The sequence below is a fragment of the Lynx canadensis genome, chromosome A1 (assembly GCF_007474595.2).
Source record: "Lynx canadensis isolate LIC74 chromosome A1, mLynCan4.pri.v2, whole genome shotgun sequence".
NCBI lineage: Eukaryota > Metazoa > Chordata > Mammalia > Carnivora > Felidae > Lynx > Lynx canadensis.
In genome coordinates this window covers 169,298,490-169,324,086 of record NC_044303.2, presented here as the reverse complement: position 1 = coordinate 169,324,086, position 25,597 = coordinate 169,298,490, and the positions used below count along the sequence as shown (strand labels likewise).

Below are 25,597 nucleotides of genomic sequence, written 5' to 3'. Positions count from 1 at the left end.
CCTTGTTACCTCAAGTATTATAAATTCTAAGTTTATCAAACACTAACACAATAACCAAAACAAATCCCAGATAAAAATACTAGGTAAACAAAAAATAAAGAAATATTTTTAAGATAAAATAAAATAAAAATAATCAATATAATTAAAGTCACTAGTTGGATTCCAAAGACTGGTACCATATAATACACTGAGCTACATTAGCTCACTCATTGTCCAATCTCAGAAGATAGCCATTTCCAGAGACCACATGACTACCAAAATATTGCTATTGCTACTGCTACTAATAAGAGTAAGTCTAGATATCTAAACACAGATCAGGCCAGGAAGAAAACTACATCACCTTTTCTTGCTCACCACTTTTTCTCCCAGCTTCCTAGCCTCAGTACCCTTCATCTGCTTTTGTTCTTGGACTTAAAAGCCACAATTCTCGTTCTTCCAGAACAAGATCCAGAAAGATAACAGGCCAGAGTCACCTTTGCCCTTCAGAAGCAAATCACATAACCTCAGCAGTGGCTCCCACCATAAAGTTAGGTACTGAGCTAAAGACCTCTGCAGTCTTCTCCAGCCCTTGCAACATACGATTTTTCTCTCCTTAGCTACTTCCCTCTATACTGTCATCCTCATAAACTCCTTGAGTTTTATAGCTCATGTCCATAGAAGATTACTTTGTTGATCCAGCTCTAGTGGTTTTTTGTTAATACAGGGCTGACCTATTTGGACGTTTTAAAGAAAACAATAAATTACAGTACTGCTTCTGGAAATGCTTACTTACTCCCTCTAGCTTCAGTGTGATATTCCGGTTTTCCAAACCGTTGCATCCCATTCCTGTTCCCCATCCGTGTCCTAAGGCAGTTGTTCTGTTATCCCCTAATTCCTGTATCCCCGAAATCTCCTTGATTGGCTCTTTCAGCTTGACATCTCTTTAAAAGCAGGCTTCTTTTTCCTCCCCGAATCCAGCCAACACTTCGAGCTACTGCTCAATCTAATCTCTTTAAAAAAACCCTCAAATAAACTTCTAAGGGAAAAACTTAAAATTGTGTATTTGCTCCCAGAAGTTATGAACCAGACTCTATACTTAGGACCCTCTCTCTCTCTGAAACTCTGTAAAATAAATGTTGTTTTCTTCTCTCACAACCTGTGTAACTCAGAACCAAGAGGAGGGGTTATGGTTTCCCTTTCTTCTCCCCAACCTCACCCCTATTAAAGCTAACCTTGCTTGTCTAGACCACCCTCCGCTCCTCCTTTTTAATGCTATCGACTTCTTCTAGACTATAGGCTTTATCTTATATACTCCTTATATCAACACTCTGAGGCAAATATCTTCATCTTATAAATGGTGTCAGAGAGAATAAATCATCTGTCAAGGTCATACAGCTAATAAATCTGCCTCTGAATGTGCTAAATCCAAAACAACCTAACATGCTGGAGGACCCAGAAGTATGGTAACCTAAAGACACTTGCATCTAAAGATTATGTTCATATTTATTACATCTCCAAAATACATGCATCCAAAGAATAACTATCTAAGCTAAACTAATGAGAGTACTTTACAAACTGGTTACAAATTGCACAGTAATCATTGATTCATCTTTATTTAGTGCTTTATCATTAGAGGCCAACAGCCACAGGGAAAATCCATCTCCCCTTCAGGCCACCTACTTTGCAGCATGAGTAACATCTAAAGTGAAGAAGTCCTTTTAGGCCAAGATTAGTGAGTCATTCTTGATATGAAAGTAAAAATAAAAGGGGCCTTGCACTATATTTGGCTTTCTAACTAAAATAATGACCTACACTTAAAATCTCCTTAAGCAGAACAATTAGGAAATAAATCATCATCTTCTGTCTAACCAATACCAGCACCACACTGGATAACTAGAAATAGCACTACTTTAATATAAACATACATATAATACACATTTCCCTATCCCAAGAAAACAAAATTACTAGTTTGAGACTTTTATTTTTAGAACATTTTTCAGAATCCTGATGTGTAAACTGAATGGTATTATTATATTATAAAATACTGTTTTTACTTGAAATGTATTTTTCAAAAGATTTTTTATATTCCTAAATTTGATTTTTTATATTGTCATTTTGTGACCAAAAATATTTCCTAGAAATAAATGAGTCTCTTATTTCACAACGAAAAAGAGGAATAATGATTCCATTTACAGAAATTTTATTCTCTATTTCCCTCTTAAAAAAGGGATCATATGCTACATTGCATATACTACATAGTATCACACATTTCCAAAATAATTAGCATAAACCCTAAAATGCGTATTTGACTCTTAGGTATACTATCAGCTATATTAGGATGAATATACAATATTAAAAAAAAGTAAGCACTTCACTCAATTTTTAAGTTTTGAATTTTCCCTACATATAGGGAAAAATTATACCTTTTAGAAAAACAAATCATGCTTTCCACCTTTGAACTAGCAGTTGTGTGGTGAGGTAAATCAGTATTACATAAACCAAAAGTAATTTAAACTTCTGAGTTCATTATACCAAAAAGTATTTATCCTGGGACACTGAGTCAAAGAACAAACTACTACTGTAGCTATAATTACAATAAAGCATTGAAAATAATCAACAAAATGACTCAAGCTTGAAAAATACCTAAATAATAGTTGTTATAAATAGGTTTCCCCTAAAGACCATATCTCCCAACTTGCTTTCTTTCCAAGTTGAATGTTTTTAAGACACAACAATAAAATTCCATGAAGAATGCAAAGTTTCTGTGCCACAAAATAATTCAAAATAAATAGTTCTCTGAAACAACAATTTTTATTCAGAGTTTGTCTATTACATAAGAATGTTTTTGGAATTTCTGAGTCCTTATGAGATAAAGAAATCTAGGAGACAAGTCATTAAATTTCCCTAAAACTGAGAATTGCAAAGATTGAACTGCAAGTGCAAAGTACTTCCCATACACAAGAGCCTGTCTTTACATTTTCTTCAAAGCTTTCTGGTTTGCCCAGGCCAGTGGGTCACAATTCTGCCTGCAATAAGAATTACCTGGCAGCGTTTTAAAAATACCAAATCTTGAATCCCATGACCACAGATTCTAATTTCATAGGTTTTGGATGGGGCCCAAGGATCAGTATTTCAAAGCTCCCAAGTAATTCTAATATACTAGTTCTGCTCTAACAAAACATTTGTGTCCCCAGTCATCACTGGGTTATGCAAAATCACACATTAAAAACCACAGGGCTTATAAAAAAAAAAAATGGTGTTCGATGCACAAGAGTCAAAAAATTTATCAGGGGGCGCCTGGGTGGCGCCGTCGGTTAAGCGTCCGACTTCAGCTCAGGTCACGATCTCGCGGTCCGTGGGTTCGAGCCCCGCGTCAGGCTCTGGGCTGATGGCTCAGAGCCTGGAGCATGTTTCCGATTCTGTGTCTCCCTCTCTCTCTGCCCCTCCCCCGTTCATGCTCTGTCTCTCTCTGTCTCAAAAATAAAAAAATAAAAGGTTAAAAAAAATTAAAAAAAAAAATTATCAGGGACACATTTTTAAAAAGACAGGAACCTAATAAAAACTTTGCATGGTTTTACATATATTAAATGGTAACAAAATATATAAGTACTACAGTATATATGGCACTTTATTTTGAAAAGACCTGAGGTTGACTTATCAAAAGTAGGTGGCAGAAGAGCTGAAGACTGTTAAGTTTTTGTGAAGTGGTAGAAAGAGTAATCTGAATTTGGAGAGTTGCAATATCACATGTGGATGGGTGTGGCTTGTAACACAAGACATGAACAGAGGTAGCTAATAAATGACAAATGTGTGTGCCTATGTGAGTTTTATATATTCCTAAGCAGCTCTATTCATTTGGATAGTTTTCATCATTCACCTAGTGTTTCTTCCAGATGTGTGCATAAATACAAAATCACATTGTGCTCAAAGTATTCCCTAATATATCAACTGCATTGGAACAAATTCATGTTTTTAAATCAAGCTTTACAGCAGAATTGACTCCACATTCAGACTTAAGAATTAGTCTTAAAATATATACAGTTGAAAATCTAGTTATATAAGTTCTAGTTACAGTATGTTTATTATGTGACTACTAAATAATAAGGCTGGTTCATCAAAACACATTTTTCATTACTTTTGATTCCCATGTAGCATATGTAATATAGCCCATATTTCATTCTACTTTGTGTTCAAAATATAAACCAGTATGTCCCTTCAAATAGGTTGTGTTGAGAATTATGTGTACCACTATACTATTTCAGCAGAGTTGCCTGTATTCTGATAGGTGTAATTGTATATTTACTTATTTTTGTTCAGATTTATTGGGATATTAGTAACATATAATACATGCAAGTTTAAGGTGTACAACACAATGATTTGATACATGTATATATTGCAAAGTGATTACCATAGTAGGGTCACTTAACACCTCCATATCCCCTCACATTAATCATCCTTTTTATCCTGTGGTGATAACATTTAAGATCTACTCTCTTAACAACTTTCAAGTATATAACATGGTACTATTAAATATCATCACATGATGTACCTCACATCCCCAGAAATTATTCATCTTATGGCTGGAAGTTTGTACCCTTTGGTCAACATCTCCTCACTTCTCTTCCACCCTCTTCACTTCCCAGTTTCTCGTAACCACCATTCTAATCTCTATTTCTATGAGTTGGCCATTTTAGATTCCACATATAAGTAAGAATATATAGCATTTGTCTTACTCTGACTTATTTCACTTAGGAAAATACCCTCAAGATCCACTCATGTTATGACAAAAGGGAGGATTTCCTTCTTTTTTATAACCAAATAATATTCCATTGTATATATATACCACATTTTCTTTATCCATTCATTCATTGATGGATGCTTAGGTTATTTCCATATCTTGGCTATTGTAAACAATGTTGCAATGAACACAAGGGGACAGATATCTTTTCAAGATAATAATTTCATTTCCTTCAGATATATATCCAGAAGTGGGGTTACTGGATCATATATTAGTTCTATTTTTAATTTTTTGAGGAATCTCCATGCTTTTTTTCAAAGTAGCTATACCAATGTACATTCACAGCAACAGAACACAAGAACTCTCTTTTCCCCACAATCTTGCCAACACTTGTTATCTCTTGTGTCTTTGATAATAACCATTCTAATAGGTATGAAGTAATAATATCTCATTGTGCTTTTGATTTGCATTTCCTTGATGATTAGTGATGTTGAACATCTTTTCATGTGTCTCTTAGCCATTTGTTATGTCTTCTTTGGAAAACTGTACTCAGATCTTCCACCCATTTTTTATTGGATTTTTTTTTTTTTTTTTTTTTTTTTTTTTTTTGCTATTGAGTTGTATGAGTTACTTATATGGTAAATACTAACTCTGTACCAGATAGATGGTTTGCAAATATTTTCTCCCATTCCCAGGTTACCTATTAATTTCGCTGAATGTTTATTTCTGTGCAGAATCTTTTATTTTTACTTTTGATGCTTACTTATTTTTGTTTTGGTGCTTGCTATTTTGGTTCAATATCCAAAACACTGTTGTCAAGACCAATGTCAAGGAGCTTTTTCCCTATGTTTTCTTCTAGTAGTTTTGCAGCTGAGGGTCTTATATTTAGTTTTTAAGCCATTTTGACTTAACTTTTGTGAGTGGTGTAGGAGAGGGGTCCAATTTCATTATTTTGCATGTCAATATCCAGCTTTCCCAACACCATTTATTTATTTTTTTAAGTTTATTTATTTTGAAAGAGAGAGAGGCAGAGAAAGAATCCCAGGCAGGCTCTGCACTGGCAGTGCAGAATCCAATGTGGGGCTCAAACTCTCGAACCATGAGATCATGACCTGAGCCAAAGTTGGACACTTAACCAACTGAGCCATCCAGTTGAAAAGACTATTATTGGCTCTCTTGTCAAATGTTAATTGATGATATACACATGGGTTTATTTCTGGGCTCTCAATTCTATTTTACTGGTCCACATACCTGTTTTTATGCCATACCATACTGTTCTGATTGTTTTACCTTTACAGTAAAGTTTGCAATCAGGAATTTGATGTATCCATCTGGTTCTTCCCTCTCAAGATTACTGTGGCTAATCTTGAGCCACTGTGGGGTCTTTGTGGTTCCATCCAAATTTAGGATTGTTTGTTCTATTTCTGTGAAAAATCCCATTGGGATTTTGATAAGGATTGCACTGACTCTATAGACGGCTTTGGGGAATAAGGACATTTTAACGATATTAACTCCTCCAATCCATTAGCACAGAATATTTTTCCACTTATTTGTGTCTTCTTCAATTTCTTTCATGTCTTACAATTTTTCAGTATACAGATCTTTCACCTCCTTGGCTAAATTATTCCTAAGTATTTTTTTGATGCTATTGTAAATTGGTTATTGTCTTTATTTCTTTTTCTAATAGTTCATTAATAGTGTATAGAAACACAACTGATTTTTTATGTTGCTTTTGTATCCTTTAACTTTACTGAATTTATTAGTTCTAACAGTTTTTTGGTGTAGTCTTTAGGGTTTTCTACGTATAAAACTGTACCATCTACAAACAGAGACAATTTCACTTCTTCCTTTCCCATTATAATATCTTTTATTTCTGACAGGTGTAATTTTAATGAATAAGAAAACACAAAGTAAAATATACCTTAAAGGTCCTCAAAATAATATAGCTGTTAAACACATGAAGAGATGTTTAATTTCACTCATAATCAGAGAAATATAAAATAAAGCTACACTAGATATCATTTTTTACCTACCAGACTAACAGAAATTCAAAAGTCTGACAATATATTCTCTTGCACAGATTAAATAGAAACTGGCACTTTCAGATATTCCTAGTGGATATACCAAATTGCACAAGAGCTACAAAATAAATTCATAATTACAATGGAAATATATGACAAAATGACATGGACATTTACACTTCGACCTAGAAATCTCATTTCCAGAAATTTACCCTGAAGATACTCATAATACACAAAAACACATCTGTAACAAAGTTATTTTTTGCAGTATTGTTTGTGATTGCAAAATACTACAAGACATAAAATTTCATATGCAGTAAATTGGTTGAATATGTAAATATTCTCTGTCATAGAAGGAAACAGGATCCTACGGGAAAGGGTTTATTCCAGGACTGGAAAAGAGAACATTCAAGATGAGCCTGGGATATCTTAGTATGCCAGAAAATAAAAAATGTGCTCAAAGAACCATGGGGAAACAGTCCAAGTAATTGAGAGCAAACATAACTACTGAGGCTTCTATCTCCCAAAATTTCCCCAAAACAATACAAACAAAAAGGGAAAAATAAAACCTCCCAAAAGCCATGCCCTCAGAATTAAAGACAGAATGTACACACTTCAAAATAACTTTTAGTAAAAAAAAGAAAATTACCAAAACACAGAATATGATTTCTTACAATCATGTTCTACATTTGGAACTTAAGAGACAAAACAATTAAATGAAATGAGTTATTCTGGATTACATCTTGAATTAGGGTTTAAAAAAATGTCAAAAAGGGACATTACTAGGACAATTGACAAAAGTTGAATACGGGATATGTTTTTGATAACAGCATGGTAATGATGCTAAATTTCCAAAGTTTGATTACATTGTGGATATAGTCTCAGAAAATACTTAAATAAATATTTAAGAATAAAAGAACATGATGTGTTCAACTAATTCACAAATCATTCAAGAAAAAAAGTAATATATAATTATATTGACAGAGAAAGCAAACTAAAGAGTTTATATGGCAAAATGTTAACAATTAATGAATAGAGTTTACAGAGATATCTTTGTTTTATTCTTGAAAATCTGCTGTACATTTTAATTTTTTTAAATAAAGACATAAAAATCACTGGATGAAAGACTTCTGCTTTCAGTCAACATAGAGAAACAGTCATCGCTTTATCCATCTGCATAAAACAACTAAAAACTGGGCAAAATACATGAAACAACAGCATTCAAGCCGCTGGACATCACGCAGTGAAGGACAGTAAACCTTGAGAGAGTCTACAGATCAATGAACTGAGCCCTAAGGTTATCCCAGCTTACTGAATGGAGAAAATGTCCAGGCTAAAACCCAAGTTGGAAGAGCCAAGCAGAACTCAGCAATCTATCTCTGTAAGTTAAAGAGACAGAGTTCAAAGCACAGAGACACCAAGACAGATTACTGGAGAAGAGACAAGGACCGAGTAGTACAGAGAACAGAGCTGCACAAAAAGAAAACTCAGCAGATCTGCAAAGGTTCTCCCTTGATCGTTTAGCTAAGTACTGATTAGCTCACAAATACGAGGAGACTACTCTACGCCAAGGTAATAACCCACCAACAGTGATCACACGGAATACTGTCTAGAGCTCACATAAGACCATAGAATTGTGCCAGGGCCTAACACCCAAAATGTAAAATCTCATAATATCAGGAGCATCCTTTGAGTACTGAGAATGATCTTGCCTCAGTAGAAGAGATAAATTCATCCTAGAATACAAGTAGCTCTGATCCACATAACAAATTAAAAGCAAGAGCCAAAAAGATAAAACTGTCTCCAAGTAACCAACTGTCGCCAATCCCAAAACGAAGCTCAAGAATATTTCTAAAAATATATAAATACTCAGTACCTAAATAGGTAAAATTCATAATGCCTGGTATCAAATCAAAGACTACCAAGCATAAGGATGCAGAACAATTAGTCAATCAAAACTGACCCCAGAAGTAACACAGATGATAAAAGAAAGAAAGGATAAAACAACTACTATAACTGTATTCCAAGAAACTAAAGGAAAAAATAAGTATTTAAGTAGACACATGGAAGATATAAAAAAAAAGATTCAAACTGAACTGTTACAGATAATTCATTTATTTATGACTTGTTCATTTTCAACATGGAAATAGCTCAGCTACTCAGTCTCTGTTTTCTCCTCTCCAATTCCTCCACCCTAAAGCACAGGTGTGGGACAAAAGGAAGAGCTGGATTTGGGCAGGTATGAAGAAACAAAGGAATAGAACACAAGAGGCATATTTTCAAAAGGTACAATTTATAGTTATAAGGTAGTAAGGACTAGGTGTGTAATGTACAACATGGTGGCTATAATTAACATTGCTCTATGATATATAGGAAAGTTATTAAGAGAATAGATCCTAAGAGTTCTCATCACAAAAGGGATTTTTTTTTCTTTTCTTTTTATTGTATCTATATGAGATGATGGATGTTAACTAAACCTATGGTGGTAACCATTTCACGATATATGTGAATCAAAACATCAAGCTGTATACCTTAGGATATCAATTTTTTCTCAATTAAAAAAAAAGAAATGGCCAATTTATAGGGTCAGATCTAGAACTCCAGTGAAGCTCACGAATTGGAGAAACCTATATGAAAGAAGAGGAGATGATACTGAAACAGAGGATTGATTCAAAGTCTTTAAGGACCAGACAGAACTCCCATTTGTATTGCTCAGCCCTCACAAACATGCAACCGTTCTTCCCCCAATTCAGAAGAAAAGAAGAGGAAAAATTATTAAGGTGTGTAATATTTCACCTTTAATACCTTCAACGAACAATCAATGGTGCAATTTTGGTCTTTATTTTTATGGCTCTTAATTTTAAATTTTATATTATATTTTTATAATCTTAGAGATAAAAAAAAACATACTGCTTATCCAAAGACCTTTTGAGTGTGATTAACTCATCAGTATACAAGTATTTTAGTAACGAATGACAGCAAAGAACAGCTACATGTTAAAATATTCCATGTGATTCACTACATTAACGATTCACAGAAGAAATTAGGGAAGGTGGGTTATAATGGAAGTTTGTGTCCAAAGAAAATAGCAGGTCTCAAGAGACCCAAGGAAGAAGGGTAATAAAGAAAACAAGATTTGTAAAAAACGGTTGTCAAACCCAACTAAATCATTACAATAAGTTAGACATCTACTTTTTTTTATTTCAAAATTCAAAAATTTCACATCTACCATCTCAGATTCAGGCAGTAGGGCCCAAAATTTATAATTTTTGAAATTTTCCCCCGTGAGATTCTGATAATCAGCAAGATTTTAGAACCACTGCCCTAGAATGCTACCTTGGGTATGTTCATGCAACAATATGATCTATTTGCCCTAAGCACAATTATAATGCTACACACAATAAGTAATGAAATTATTCTTCTTACCTTGGATACATTGCTGACATAATTCATTTGAACAGTACTTTCCTTATCAACTTGATTACAAAGGTTCTGTAAAGTAGATGCATATTCTTTATCACTTTTTATTCTCAGAGCCATAAATTTCTTCACTGTTTCCAGTAATCGTAATTCCCAGTCTTGCAATTTTAACACAGCTTCATGTGAATTCTTCAGGTCACTCCCAAACCCCATTTTTGTAAGGCACTGTCTTATCCTCCACTCCGTACTGTGAGCCTTCTAATCAGCACATATCTGTGTATGTAAACAGAAGAAAAAACACCTCTTAAATCAAAAGGAAATTTGTTTTCAAGGCAAAGTTATGGCCCATTCTTTTTAGAGTTTAAAAAAAAATCACTACAACTGAATTCTTTCACCCAAATATCAGGAACAAGATGAGGATGTCCACTCTCACAACTTCTATTGAGCATCATATTGGAGGATCTAGCCAGTACAATGAGATACATGAAGTGATTTCCACGGAAATTGAAAAGAAAGATGCGAAACTATCTTTATTTGAAGAGGATGTGAAATTGAATATAGAAAGAAATGCAATTAAAAACAAGTTTTAGAATTAATAAATGACCTCAGTAAGATTACAGGGTAAAGATCAAAAGACAAAAATCAACTGTATTTCTACACACTAGCAATGATCAATCTGAAAAATGAAATTAAAAACCAATTCCATATACCATAGCATTAAAAAGAATAAAATAGGAATAAATTTTATAAAATAAATTAAAACTTGTGCTCTTAAAACTACAAAATATTGTTGAAAGAAATCAAGGAATTTATTCCTTATAATTATTTCCAATTATTTAGGTTGGAAATAAATGGAAAGACTCATGTTAATGGATCCAAAAGACTTAATATTGTTAAGAAAGCAATATTCTCCAATTTGACCTACATATTTAACTTAATCCATATTAACATATAACCTAGCTTTTTTTTTTTTTTACAGAAATTGAAAAGATAATCTTAAAAAAACCTTAAAGTAGAAGAACAAAGCTGGAAGAGTCATACTTCCTAATTTCAAAACTTACTGAATAGCTACAATAATCAGGACAATGTGGTCCTGGCATATGGAAAGACACAGAAATCAATGGAATAGAATACAGGGTCCAGATGTGAATCATCACATTTATGATTATATGATTTTCTACAAGAGTGCCAAGTGTATTCATTCAGAAAAAAGTCTTTCAACTAATGGTGGTGGGACAACTGGATTTCCACATGCAAAGGAATGAAGCAGAATTCCTTTCTTAGACCATACACAAAAAATTTAACTCTAAAGGGATGGATAATGGGCTTAAATATCAGAGCTAAAACTATAAAGTTCTCAAAAGAAAACACAGTAGTAAATCTTTGTGACCTTGGCTCAGGAAACGGTTTCTTAGATATGAGACACCGTAAGAAAAAGCAACAAAATTAAAATACATAAATTGGATTTAATCAAATTTAAAACTTCTGTATTTCAAAGGTCATCATTAAGAAAGTGAAAAGACCATAGAATGGGAGAAAATATTTGCAAATACTTATCTGATAAGGGACTTCTATCTGGAATATATAAAGAATTATTAAAACTAAGTAATAAAAATACAATTAAATAAATTAAAAATGGGCAAAGGATCTGCATAAACACTTTTCCAAACAAGATTTAACTAGTTTTGCTAGTTAAATGTCCGATAAGCAGATGAAAAGATGTTCAGTATCACTAGCCATTAGGAAAATACCAATCAAAACCACAATGAGATACCACACCACACCATTAGGATGTCTTTAACCAAAAGATAGATAATATCAAGTGTCGGAGACTGTGAAGAAATTAGAACCCTCATACACTTCTGGTGGAAATGTAACCTGGGGCAGTTCCCCAAAGTTAAACATACAGTTATCGTATGATCCAGAAATTCCACTTTTAGGTATATACCCAAGAGGAATGAAAATATATGCCCAGACAAAAACTTGCACATGAATGTTGGAGCAGAATTATTCATAATAGTTACAAAGTGGAAACAATCCAAATATCCATCAACTGATGAACAGATAAAACATATTATATACACACAACAAAACATTACTAGCAATGAAAAGGAACAAAGTAATGATAAAAGCTACAATATGGATGAACCTTGTAAACATTATGCTAAGTAAAAGAAACACAGACACAAAAGACTGACATACTGTATGATCTCTTTATATGAAAAGTCTAAAATCCAGACAGTGGGTAGATTAGTTAATAGTTGCCTGGGCTGGCAAACTTGGGAAGAAATGAGGAGTGACTGCCAGCAGGTACTGGCTTTCATTCTGGGGAAATGAAAATGTTCTAAAACTAATTGTAGTGATGGTTGCACAACTCTGTGAACAGAATAAAAACCACTGAATGATACACTTTAAGTGGGTAAATTCTTCAGCATGTGAGTTATATCTCAATAAACTTGCTTTAAAAATCACTGCAGCATAACTGGTGATGATCTAAAGGTCAGGTCTCAGAAACCTCCCCAAAATATCCTGCTTGTTTGCTATAAATCCCCAAAACTATGATCGAATTTATTTTGCTCTCCAGACTCACAAAACTTCAGGCAATGAATCATCTAGGGCCAGTTAGAAGAAATGAAGAAACACACCTCTTATTTTTAGTTTTGGCTCATCCATACCAGAAGTCACTTTCTTGTTAATGCAGCTGAGATCCTCTAAGTTAGACAGAAAAATAAGAACAGATTTATGTGTCTAACCTCAGTGATAACATCTAAAGAGATGATAAAAATGTAGGTTTTCCATATAGAGAACAAATTACGATTTTTCTCCAACTGAAAACTGTCCAGTTTTATGATCTATCAAATAAGCAGAGGGGAGAAAAAGGTTGTGGAAAACTGTGCTTCATCAGTTCCCAAAGCAGCAACCAGAACGCAAAATGGACCTTAACATAATTAAGTCAATACAAAGTAATTGACTTATTCACTTTAATATGGAGTAGCATAATTCCAGTTTTTTCACTTTGGATATAGTTGCTTTAAAATTTTTACTTTGAAGAGCGCCTGGGCAGCTCAGTCGATTGAGCGTCTGACTCTTGGTTTCTTCTCAGGTCATGATTTTGCGGTTTTGCGGGTTCAAGCCATGTGTCAGGTTCTGTGCTAGCAGCATGGAGCCTGCTTACGATTCTCTCTCCCTCTCTCTGCCCCTCCCCCACTCACATTGCCTCTTTCTCTCTCAAATAAATAAAATTAAAAATAAATAAATAAAATAAAATTTTTACTTTGATGTACTATATCTTCACAGAACACAAAAATTCAAAAAGAACATTTTTCTGTCATTTTGCCTATGGCTCATCTAAGTCTCAGTGGAAGATACATTCTACCTCATCTCATGGTTTTGTTTTGTTTTGTTTTTTTTAAGTAATATCTACACCCAACATAGGATCTCACAATCCTGAGATCCAGAATCACATCCTCTACTGACTGAGCCAGCCAGGTGCCCTTGTTTTTCTTTAAGTTTTTAAAATCTAGTTAGTTAACACATAGTATAATATTGGTTTTAGGATAGAATTTAGTGATTCATCACTATATATGTATGTATGATATATATATATATATACCCTTTTATGATTCATCACTTATATATAATATCCAGTGTTCATCACAAGTGCCTATCACTCACTTAGCCCATCCTCTACCCACCTTCCCTCCAGCAACCCAGTTTATCCTCTATAGTTAACAGCCTCTTATGATTCGCCTCCCCCTCTATTTTCCCCTTACCCTATGTTCATCTTGTTTTGTTTCTTAAATTCTACATATAATTGAAATCATATGGTATCTATCTTTCTCTGATGTACTTATTTCGCTTAGCATAATACATTCTAGCTCCATCTACGCTGTTATTAATGGCAAGATTTCGTTCTTTTTGATGGCTGAGTAATATTCCATTATATTTATATATATATATATATATGCACACACACACACACACACACATATGCATGCCACATCTTCTTATCCATTCATCAGTCAATGGACATCTGGGCTCTTTCCCTAATTTGGCTATTGTTGACAATGCTGCTATAAACATCAGGGTGCATGTGCCCCTTTGAATCAGTATTTTTGTATCCTCTGGGTAAATATCTAGTAAAGCAGTTGCTGGGTCTTAGGATAGTTCTATTTTAAACTTTTTAAGGAACCTCCATACTGTTTTCCAGAGTGACTGAACCAGTTTAGATTCCCATCAACAGTGTAAGCGTTCCCCTTTCTCTTTATCCTCACCAACATCTGCTGTTTTCTGTGTTGTTACTTTTAGCCACTCTGACAGGTGTGAGGTGCTATTTCATCATGCTTTTGACTTGTACTTCCCTGATGAGTTATGTTCAGCATCTTTCCATGTATCTGTTAGCCATCTGTATGTCTTCTTTGGGACAATGTCTATTCATATCTACTCTACATTTCTTAATTGGATTATTTGGTTTCTGGGTGTTGAGTTTGATAAGTTCTTTATAGATTTTGGATTTATCCCATGTTTTCAATGGAAGATTAAGGAATCATTTTTGAGGCCAAAGAAATGTGAAACTTTTTCCTTTCTAACTATATCTAGGATTGTGGTTCATTTTATCCCGTAACTTAGGATAAATATCACTTCTACTTCCAAATACATCTAGCTCTGATCTAAACTTTAATAACATTTTTTTCTTCCATTATCAGGAACTTCAAAATGAGCTCAAAAGAACAAAAAGGGAAATAGAATCTGGCAGCTATCTGAGAAAGACTCCAGACCATCCTAAGGGCTTATTTATATACACCAGTATTCTAGGTCTAGGAATATAAAATAATTTTATTTATGGTACCTCTCTTAAGGAATGACAAATGATAAAAATTTTAAAAACAATTCCATAATAAATTAAGACTATGTCTAATGGTTAAGTTGGTAAAGATTACAAATATTTTAGGAATTAAGGGAATGATATCCTACAATTTTCCCAAAGATGTCAAGTGACATTAATATTAGACTATTCATTTCAATAGTATTTGAGATAACAACAAAAGAAACCAGAAATATCCATCAAAAAGAACTGACTAGGTTAATTACAATCAAGGCTGCTGCATCTGATAATAATAACAATTCTAGGGAGTGCCACTCAAATCATAGTCTATGTGAATTGTTCAGTGTCCAACAGTGGAATATCATTTAGCCCTAACAAAAACTAAGAAAATCTTTTGTGTATCGTTCTGGACCTATCATTAAAAACTACTAACTGAAAAAATTGAGATAAAGAACTTGGTGTGTTTACATGCTATAACAAGGAAGAAGAATGATAGAAATTAATTTTCCTTTTAAGTGCAAAAATATTTCCTAAAGAACACATAGTGGCTGAGGCACTGGAATGAGAGAAGGACTTATCATTATATACGCTTTTATATATTTGAATTTTGTGCTAAGTAAACATTGATATTGCCTATTCAAAAAATTAATTAACTAATTAAAGAATTTTTGAAGAGAAATTTAAAAAGTAATGAAGGCTGGACAAAGCCCACAAAGTTTCCTAGAAATGGCAAGATTTGAGATAGGACTGGAAAATGACCAGAATTTAGATTATAAAAAGTCAAATGGGAAATGTATTTCAAGAAGTAGGAGTAGTATGGGACAAAAAAGGGAGTATGAGGTAAAGAAAAAAATGTCTCCAAAACCAAGCTACATGTGGCAAGCAGTGGGAGATGCAGTGTCAATTTATCTCCTATTCCACTATTCAGGAAACTAATAAGGACCAAATTCCTTGAATTAATTGTTTTTTAGAGCAAAAAAACATGATCATAAATGTGACTTTTTTAAGGTACTAGTTTGTTGGTGTTATTACATGAAAATATGTTCAGTCTGTGAAATTTCATCAGGCTGAGTGCCTGTGATTCATGTACTTTTCTATCTGTATGTGATAGCAATAAAAAGAGAAAGAAATAGTAATAGATTTTAAACTGAAAGCTAGGTATAAAATTAGCTTGAAGAGAGAAAAAAATTAAATGAAACATAAGACAAATTAAAAAGTCATAGCAATATATAACTTGAAAAACAAGAATCTATAATTGACAATATCAGTGAGAATTAAGAAGAAAGACCCTTGATGTGGTGAATAAATTTAGGGGACAAAAGAGACACAGATGATTCAGTGACAACTTCAAGGCTTTAATAAGATATGATGACAATACCAATAGAATAGGAAGAATGAGAACATGTTCATTTCAGCAGGAAATAAAGGCTTAGGTAAAATATTAAGGCTAAAGATTCAAATTTGAGAGTCAATTGCTTAAAGGTGATAGATGAAATTCACGGACTGAACATCAACAGAAAAGCAGAGTCAAGGACAAAGGAGGAAGAGAGGTCAAACAAAGGGCAGAGATTAAGTAAGCAAATAAAAGAGGTTTGGCAGAGAAACAGATGCCAGGATGAAAAAGAAGATATTTGCAACACCAAAAGGCAGAGGAAGATGTGAAAACTGCAAAAAAGTCATTAGTGGAATTTGGGGGTAATGTCAGTTTAGTGAAGCAGTACCTCAGAATCTCCTACCACCAATAACTAATTAAAAGAACCAAACACTGTTTTTAAGAAAAAACAAACATTTAAACATATCATCAGCAAATAAGGAATACCAACTGTATGCCACAACTTTCACAGCATGGTTTCAAAGGAAAAAAAGAGAAAATTCTGGTGTTCTAGATACTATGGCAATGTGCCCAACACTACCCCAATCTCCAGAAGACATTCTAAGGAATAAGAGTTAACAGAAACCTGAGAATACACAATGAATACTCCAACATGAAAAGAAAAAGGCCAACCCAGGAAAAATTCAAGAAAATATCTAAAGAAAGAAGCCTCTCTGTACCAGGACAGGACCTTAGAAAATGCAGAGAGGGCAGCCTTGGCTTGCCATTTTCTAGGGCTTTGTGAAAAACTGGTGGATGAAATTAAATCCAGGAGTACAGGATAATTAGTGAAATTTTGTAAGAGGCCATATATCTTGGGTCCCCCAACAAGGCCAAACTCAGCCCCAGCCAATGTTTCCATACCACCTCCATGCTCACACAACAAAGAAACCAAAATTAAAAGTAATACCCAGATTTCTGATACAGATAAGATGGCAGAGATCATTTTTCCCAGTTCCACTGGACAAAACACAAGTATAAACACTAGAAACAACACAAGAGACTACCAAAGAAGAACTCTGAAAGGTAGATAGTAGGCAGCCTCCTACACATGCACTCCAATGTTTATGGAGGCGTTTTCAACAACAGCCAAAGTATGGAAAGAGCCCAAATGTCCATCAACTGATGAATGGATAAAGAAGATGTGGTATAGATATATAATGGAATATCACTTGGAGGTCAAAAAGAATGAAATCTCGCCATTTGCGACAACATGGATGGAACGAGAGTATATTATGCTAAACAAAATAAGTCAGTCAGAGAAAGACAAATATCATAAGATTTCACTCATATGTGGAATTTAGGATACAAAACAGATGAACATCAGAGAAGGGAAGCAAAAATAATATAAAAACAGAGAGGGAGATAAACCATAAGAGATGCTTAAATACAAAGAACAAACTGAGGGTTGTTGGAGGGGTGCTGGGTGGGGGGATGGGCTAAATGGGCAAGGAGCACTAAGGAGGACACTTGTTGGGATGAGCACTGGGTGTTATACGTAAGGGATGAACCACCAAATTCTATTCCTGAAATCATTATCACAGTATATGTTAACTAACTTGGATTTAAATTAAAAATAATAGGAAAGAAAGAAAGAACGAAAGAACGAAAGAACGAAAGAACGAAAGAACGAAAGAACGAAAGAAAGAAAGAAAGAAAGAAAGAAAAGGCAAGGCAAGGGAGGAAAGGAAGAGGAAGAGGAAGAGGAAGGGGAAGGAGGCAGCCTGCTTTGGTCCTAGGACTAGAAGAACAGCATGAAGGCAGTATCTCATGTTCTCCTCACCCAAGAGGAAGTCACCCAGACCCAACTTTTCCCAACCTCCAGTCTAGAAACAAAAGACAGTCCATATTTGTAGGCTAACTCCCCTAGGATCCAATAGGAGTCCCTGTGACAACAAACAGAGAGTCAGGCACCACCAGAAAGAGAAATCATTTATGAGTCTCACCAAAAATAAACAGCCAGGGCAAGCACTCTCCTTACCTGCTGAGCCTGAGAATCCGCTTTTCCACCAAGAGAAACTGAATGAGGCAAGAAGAACCAGCAACAGAGACCCAGCTATCAGGTCAGGAAACCTTTGTCCTCACAGGTCTGGGGGTCTCCTTCCGCACCCAGAGACACCAGAACTGGAGGACAGAACTAACAAAAGGAACCAAGCTGAAGCTGCTGCTCTCCAAGAATTTCTTCCCCTGCCCAGAGACATCAGGACAGCTAGGGGGCACAGTAAGTAAATTCTACCTTAGCCCTTTTCTACCAATAGATACCTAGTAGTTCAGCCTAAGAAAAACATCTTCTACTCTGTCAAGCAGCACCAGCAGGAACCAGTGGGAGCCCTAATGATACAAGACAAAGCAAACTAAAATAACAGCACAATGACTCTGAAACTTAACTGTCATTGAAACCACAACCCATAAAAAGAGGCCAAGAGACCTGCATGCTAAACCTAAAGAGGGACTTCCTGTGAAAATAAAACACTGAAACAGACCCCAGAGACTCCTAAAATAATAGATAAAATATCTAAGATTCAATTGAAAATCACCTCTCACACCAAGAACCAAGAAAAATCATAACTTCGATGAGAAAAGACAATCAACTAATGCCAACACTGAGATGAATTAGATGTTGGAATTATGAGAAAAGGGTTTTAAATCAGCCAACTTAAAAATGCTTCATCAATTATAAATTATCCTAAAAACAAATGTAAAAAATTGAAAATCTAGGCAAAGAAACAGAAGTTATAAAAATAACCAGATGGCAACTACAGAGGTAAAAATGCAGAACAGGAATATAAACCTCACTAGATGCAAGCTCAATAGAAGAGTGGAGATGACAGAGGATACAATCAGTGAATGTAAGCACAGAGCAATAGAATTCAACTAATCCAAAAAAAAAACAGAGAAAATGGATGAACAAAAAGAATAAAGCCTTGGGACAATAAGAAAAGATCCAACATTTGTATCATCTGAGCTCTAGAGGAGAGGAGAGAGTGAGGTGGAAAAACTATTCAAACAAATATGTCCATCTTGGGGAATAAGATAATATAGAGTTACAGAAATCAAGACAGTTGTGATCTTGGTAGAGGATAAACAACAGATCAGTGGAACAGAATAGAGAACCCAGAAAAAGACCCACACAATTATGCTCAACTGCTTCTTGACAAAGATCCAAAAACAATTCAATGGTACTGGAGCAGCTGAATATCTCTACAGGCCAAGAAAAAAAAAAAAGGAGAGAGGGAGAGAGAGAGAGAGAGAGAGAGAGCACAAGAGAGAGACAGAAAACCTTGACCTAACACCTTACACAAAAATTAACTCAAAAGGATTATGAACTTAAATGTAAACAACTGCAACACTGAAGAAAAAAAAAAAAAAGGATATCTTTGGAAATCTTCATTATCTAAAAGCTAGGCAAAGTTCTTAGACTTGACAAAAAAAAAAAAAAAAAAAAAAACACCACAACGCATAAAGAAAAATCAATAAATTGGGCCTCATCAAAAGTAGAAACTTTTGCTTGTGAAAGCCCATGTGAAAAGGATAAAAAGACAAGCTATAGACTGGGAGAAAATACTTGCGAACAACATATCTGATAGAAGACTAGTCTCCAGAATATATAAATATCTCCCAAATTCAACAGTTAACAACAACAATCTGCCTAGGAAATGAACAGGGGTGCTTGGGTGGTCAGTTGCTTAAGTGTCCAACTCTTGATTTCAGCTCAGGATGAACCATGATCTCATGGATCTCATGTGCTGACAACAGAGAGCCTGCTTGGGATTCTCTCTCCCTCTCTCTCTGCCCCTCCCACACGCTCTCTCTCTCTTTCTCTCTCAGCCTCTCTCTCAAAATAAATAAACTAAGAAAAAAAAAATAAAAAAGTAAATAAACAAAAGACATATACAAGCATTTCACAAAAAAGGACATAAAAATGGCAAATAAGCACATGAAAAGATATTCAACATAATTAGCCAACAGGAAAATACAATGAAAACTACAATGAGAGGGGTGCCTGGGTGGCTCAGTGGTAAAGCATGTGACTCTTGATCTCAGGGTCATGAGTTCAAGCCCCATGCTGGACATGGAGCCTATTAAAAAATAAATTAAATAAAATTATTTAAAACAAAAAATTACAATGAGATATCACTACACACTTATCAGGACGACTAAAATAAAATATAATGACAAGACCAAATGATTGTGGGGATATGAAAAAATGGGATCACTCATTTGTTGCTGGTCAGAAGACAAAATGGTACAGCCAACTCTAGTTTCTGATAAAACTAAACATTAACTATACTATGACCCAGCAAATTGCACCCTTGGACATTTATGCCAAAGAAATGAATACATATCTTCACACAAAAACTTGTACACAAATGCTCACAGAAGATTTATTTATAATAGCCAAAAACTGGAATCAGCCCAGAGTTCCTTCAACAAGTGAAAACATACCATGGAATACTACCCACAGTAAAAACTATCCACAGAGGCCACCACTTGGATGAATCTCCAAGAACCCTACTGAACGAAAAAAGCTAATCCCAAAAAGTTCCATTTATCTAACATTCTTGAAATGAAAAAATTCTGGAAAAAGTACAGAGTAGGAGTTGCTTGGATTTATGGCTTGCAGAACAGAGTAGGGAAGTGAGTGTGGTCATAAAAGGGGAACACAAGGGATTCTACCAATGTTGGAACTGTTTGGTACTTTGATGGTAGTAGTGGATGCATGAATCTAGACTAGTAATAAAAATTTATAGAACTTAATATACACACAACAAATGAGTACAATCAAAACAGACTACAGTTAAAAATCCTATTTCTATGAATAGGATTAGTGGAATGTGTCAACATTAATACTCTGGTTGTCATTTTATACATAGTTTTGCAAAATGCTACCATTGGGGAAAACTGGACAGAATGTACAAGGGATTATTATTTCATATAACTTCATGTTAATATACAATTACGTCAATAGAAATTCCAGTATTTAGAAAAGTAATGCTCAGATCTCAAACTATAGGTCGGAGGAAGAACAAGATGGAGAGGGCATCACACATTTAGCTACATTCTTCCAGAGTAAGACAGAGCTGCCTATGTTAACCTTGAGGAAGGTGAAAAAAATCTCAAGCAAAGCCTATGGTTATGCTGTAGCCAAAAATTACAGAGAGAGACAGAGACAGAGGGTGGGGTCAGGTGGGTGGTTACTTTATAGACTGATTTGTAATGTAAGTTCCAACTGGTCAGGGAAGTACTCTGCTCTGTTCCCCCACTGTGTATCTCCAGTGCTTAAAACTGTGCCTTGCATATTGTTGCATAAAAATCTCTTAAAAGAATTAGGTGGTTGAGGCTACACAGCATTGTACTAAGTAGTCCCTACTTTGCAGTCTTCATTCTTTAGGATACTTAATAATACTAGGTATTAATTTTACAACCCTAACCTACAGGTTCAATTTCAAACTCCTTTGCCTGGTAATCAAAGCTGGCCCCAGACAACCTTCTACCCTCAGCAACGATACAACTTCTTACTACTATGATTCCTTAAAAGTCTCTGTGCCTTTGCAGATGTTCCTTCAGTCTAAATGCTTTTCCTCCCTCATGTGCCTGGAGAATTATCCACAACTAAACTTTAAAGTAGTATTCTCTGTGAAGGCTTCTCTGACTATCCCCACAACCACAACCATCCAGGCTGACTTAGTGTTTCCTTTTCTCAGATCTCAGGGTTCATGTACGTATCTGTGATGAATATAACACTTCTCATGGTATATGTTAGCTATTAGTTGAAATACATTTCTCCCATTAAATTATGAGCTACATGGAAATAAGAATATCACATATTTTTCATCCTTATATCATTGGGGCTTAAGTTACTACCTAGAATATAGTAGGCATTCAATTTATTGCAAATAATTATAAGAATTAACATTTTTTAGATTTGTAAATGAAATTTTAAAATATCTATAATTTAGATAGTTAAGTACAAATCAGACAGGAACAGAATATTATACAAAAGTACATGCATGTTATTAGCAAAGAGGTCTACTTTTAAATAGCATCTTTTAAAAAAATGAAAGTAATAGGGGCACCTGGATGGCTCAGTGGGTTGACTGGCCAACTCTTGATTTGGCTCGGGTCATGATCTCAAGGTTTGTGGGTTCTAACCCCACAACAGGCTCTGCGCTCACAGCTCAAGCCTGCTCGGATCCTCTGTCTCCTTCTCTCTGCCCCTCCCCCACTTGCATGCATGCTCTCTCTCTCTCTCTCTCTCTCTCAAAAATAAATATTTTAAAATTTTTTAATTAAAAGTGAGAGTAATGAAACTAATAAACTATTGACTAGGTTTATTTAAATCTGTTTTATTCAGCTTGTTATTGAGAATCAAGTGAGTTACGTTGACTTTTCAATTCACCTTAGTTATTAAACACTTTAAAACAACTATTAAAAATTGCTATATTTTCAAATATTAGAATTCATGTTGTAGTAAAGAAATCTACACATACTTTTAAACAAAAATGGAAGTTATTAAATAGCAAAATATAAAACAGATAACTAGTTACCTTGGTAGGATAATAGAATTCCCAAGTTATTTCTTGTAAGTACAAGGGTATATCCAAGTATTTGTTCTAAAACTTCTCCTGCTTTTCAACTTTTGGCTCCACAACTGGCAATGTTTACATTCTCTGAGTATACAGATGGGAATATGATTTTTATATAGTATACACAAAATTTAATCTGTACTGAATATTCTCCTTCAAGTAAGGGCGGCTTATTTTAACAGAGATGATGTCTTCTGGTCAAAAATATTTATTGAATTATTTTCTTTATTTTAACATTGATGAAGAGATTCAAATATACCAAGAAGGTATGCTAATTTTTTTAAATCTGCAAATAAGTAAATAACTGTGTAATAGAAATAGGAAATACTTCATTCGTTCTCCAAGAGATATTTTCACAAGTAGGCAAGAAATTCAACAGTTTGAATTTATAATCCGCGACTAATAAAACCAATCAAAATCAGTATATGGTTCAAATTACTTTATCAGAATATGTTTATTCATTAATAAAAAACTATCAAATCATTAATCAGTTAAAGTACAAATATAATTACCTAACGGTATTTCTTACCTTTCATATGCTTCAATACTGACAAAAGTTGGAAACAGTAACTATTTGAACAAAATATTAAGCTGTCTGCAGCAAGACAGAAATAAAGTCACAAAAAGCCACCAATTTTGCAAGTAAGAAACAGGATTATAAAAAGCAAAAAAACTGACCTCATATGAATACAAAGTGAGGTGTTTTTTTCATAAGCATTAAACAGGCAGGAATGAATAGTCACCAAAGTGTAACTATGAAGACAATGTTATTCATTACCAGTTAATATATGCTGACCTTGGCCATCTTACAGAGTCAGTATTTAAAACACCTCTTATGCTTTATTTGAAAGTGTTGTTTTTAGTTTAATTTAAAATAAAAATTAATTCACCAGAAACAGCACTGGATTGTCCAGACAGCCTCCTGGAACAACATTATTGGATGGTACTATTCCACTGAGAAAGAACATCGTACAAGTCCATAAGCAAATGAACAATATGCATGTTTTTAAAAGAACTGTTGTTTAATTTTAAAAATGTATTTGAAGTAATTATTTGGGGAGAACAGAATTATTAACAGAATTTTTATTCTTTCTTTTAAAGTATTTAATATAAATCAACAACCATTTATTGAATAAACATGGGCGAGACAGCATTAGGGTACAAAGATAAATAAATTCTGGATTACTGCCTTCAAACAATTTACAGTGTATTAAGAATAAATAGACTTATTCAACATAGTATTGGAAGTCTTAGCCTCTGCAATCAGATAACACAAAGAAATAAAAGGCATCCAAATCAGCCAGGAGGAGGTCAAACTTTCACTCTTTGCAAATGACATGATACTCTATATGGAAAACCCAAAAGATTCCACCAAAAAACTGCAAGAATTGATTCATGAATTCAGCAAAGTTGCAGGATATAAAATCAATGCACAGAAATCGGTTGCATCTTTATACACCAACAATGAAGTTACACCAACAACAAATGTTGTTGAGGATGCGGAGAAAGAGGATCTCTTTTGCATTGTTGGTGGCAATGCAAGCTGGTACAGCCACTCTGGAAAACAGTATGGAGGTTCTTCAAGAAACTAAAAATAGACCTACTCTATGACCCAGCAATTGCACTACTAGATTTATCCACAGGATACAGGTGTGCTGTTTCGAAGGGACACATTCACCCCCATGTTTATAGCAGCACTATCAACAATAACCAAAGTAGGGAAAGAGCCCAAATGCCCATCGATGGGTGAATGGATAAAGAAGATATGATATTGGGGCGCCTGGGTGGCGCAGTCGGTTAAGCGTCCGACTTCAGCCAGGTCACGATCTCGCGGTCCGTGAGTTCGAGCCCCGCGTCGGGCTCTGGGCTGATGGCTCGGAGCCTGGAGCCTGTTTCCGATTCTGTGTCTCCCTCTCTCTCTGCCCCTCCCCCGTTCATGCTCTGTCTCTCTCTGTCCCAAAAATAAAAATAAACGTTGAAAAAAAAAATTTAAGAAGATATGATATGTATATATATCATATATATATGAAATCTTGCCATTTGCAACTATGTGGATGGAACTGGTGGGTATTATGCTAAGTGAAATTAGTCAGAGAAAGAGAAGTATCATATGACTTCACTCATATGAGGACTGTAAGATACAAAACAGATGAACATAAGAGAAGGGAAGCAAAAATAATATAAAAACAGGGAAGGGGACAAAACAGAAGAGACTCATAAATATGGTGAAGAAACTGAGGGTTACTGGAGGGGGTGAGGGAGGGTGGATGGGCTAAATGGGTAAGGGGCACTAAGGAATCTACTCCTGAAATAATTGTTGCACTATATGCTAACTAATTTGGATGTAAATTTAAAAAAATAATAAAATATTTGCTGAATTAAAAAAAAAGAACGTGTCACAATATATACACATGTATCACATAATGTACCTTAAACGCACTATGTTATATGTTAAATGACAATGTTATATAGGTCAGTTATACCTCAAGGAAGCTGGTAAAAAAAATTTTAATTAAAAACAAAAGAATATCTCCAACAAGCCTTGAGGGGTATTTAAGAAAAGAGCACAGATACATGTATCTATCTGCAAACATGTATGCAGGAGGCAGCTTTGAAAACAGATAGTTCTGGGTGAAAATGCTAACTGTACCATTT

General features: G+C 34.6%; 1 protein-coding gene across 3 annotated transcripts in view; it reads right to left on the bottom strand.

Moving 5' to 3' along the window:
• FER (FER tyrosine kinase) overlaps positions 1 to 25,597 on the bottom strand; it is a 432,909-nt gene that overhangs the window by 373,614 nt on the left and 33,698 nt on the right. For 2 of the 3 annotated variants that reach the window (XM_030326125.1, XM_030326151.1), the window contains one exon: positions 10,165 to 10,431. In XM_030326125.1, coding sequence (XP_030181985.1) covers positions 10,165 to 10,371 — 207 coding nt within the window. In that variant the 5' untranslated portion in view covers positions 10,372 to 10,431. Of the gene's footprint in view, positions 1 to 10,164; positions 10,432 to 12,803; positions 12,867 to 25,597 lie in introns of those variants that run through there. The other variant, XM_032593989.1, reaches the window with a different exon arrangement.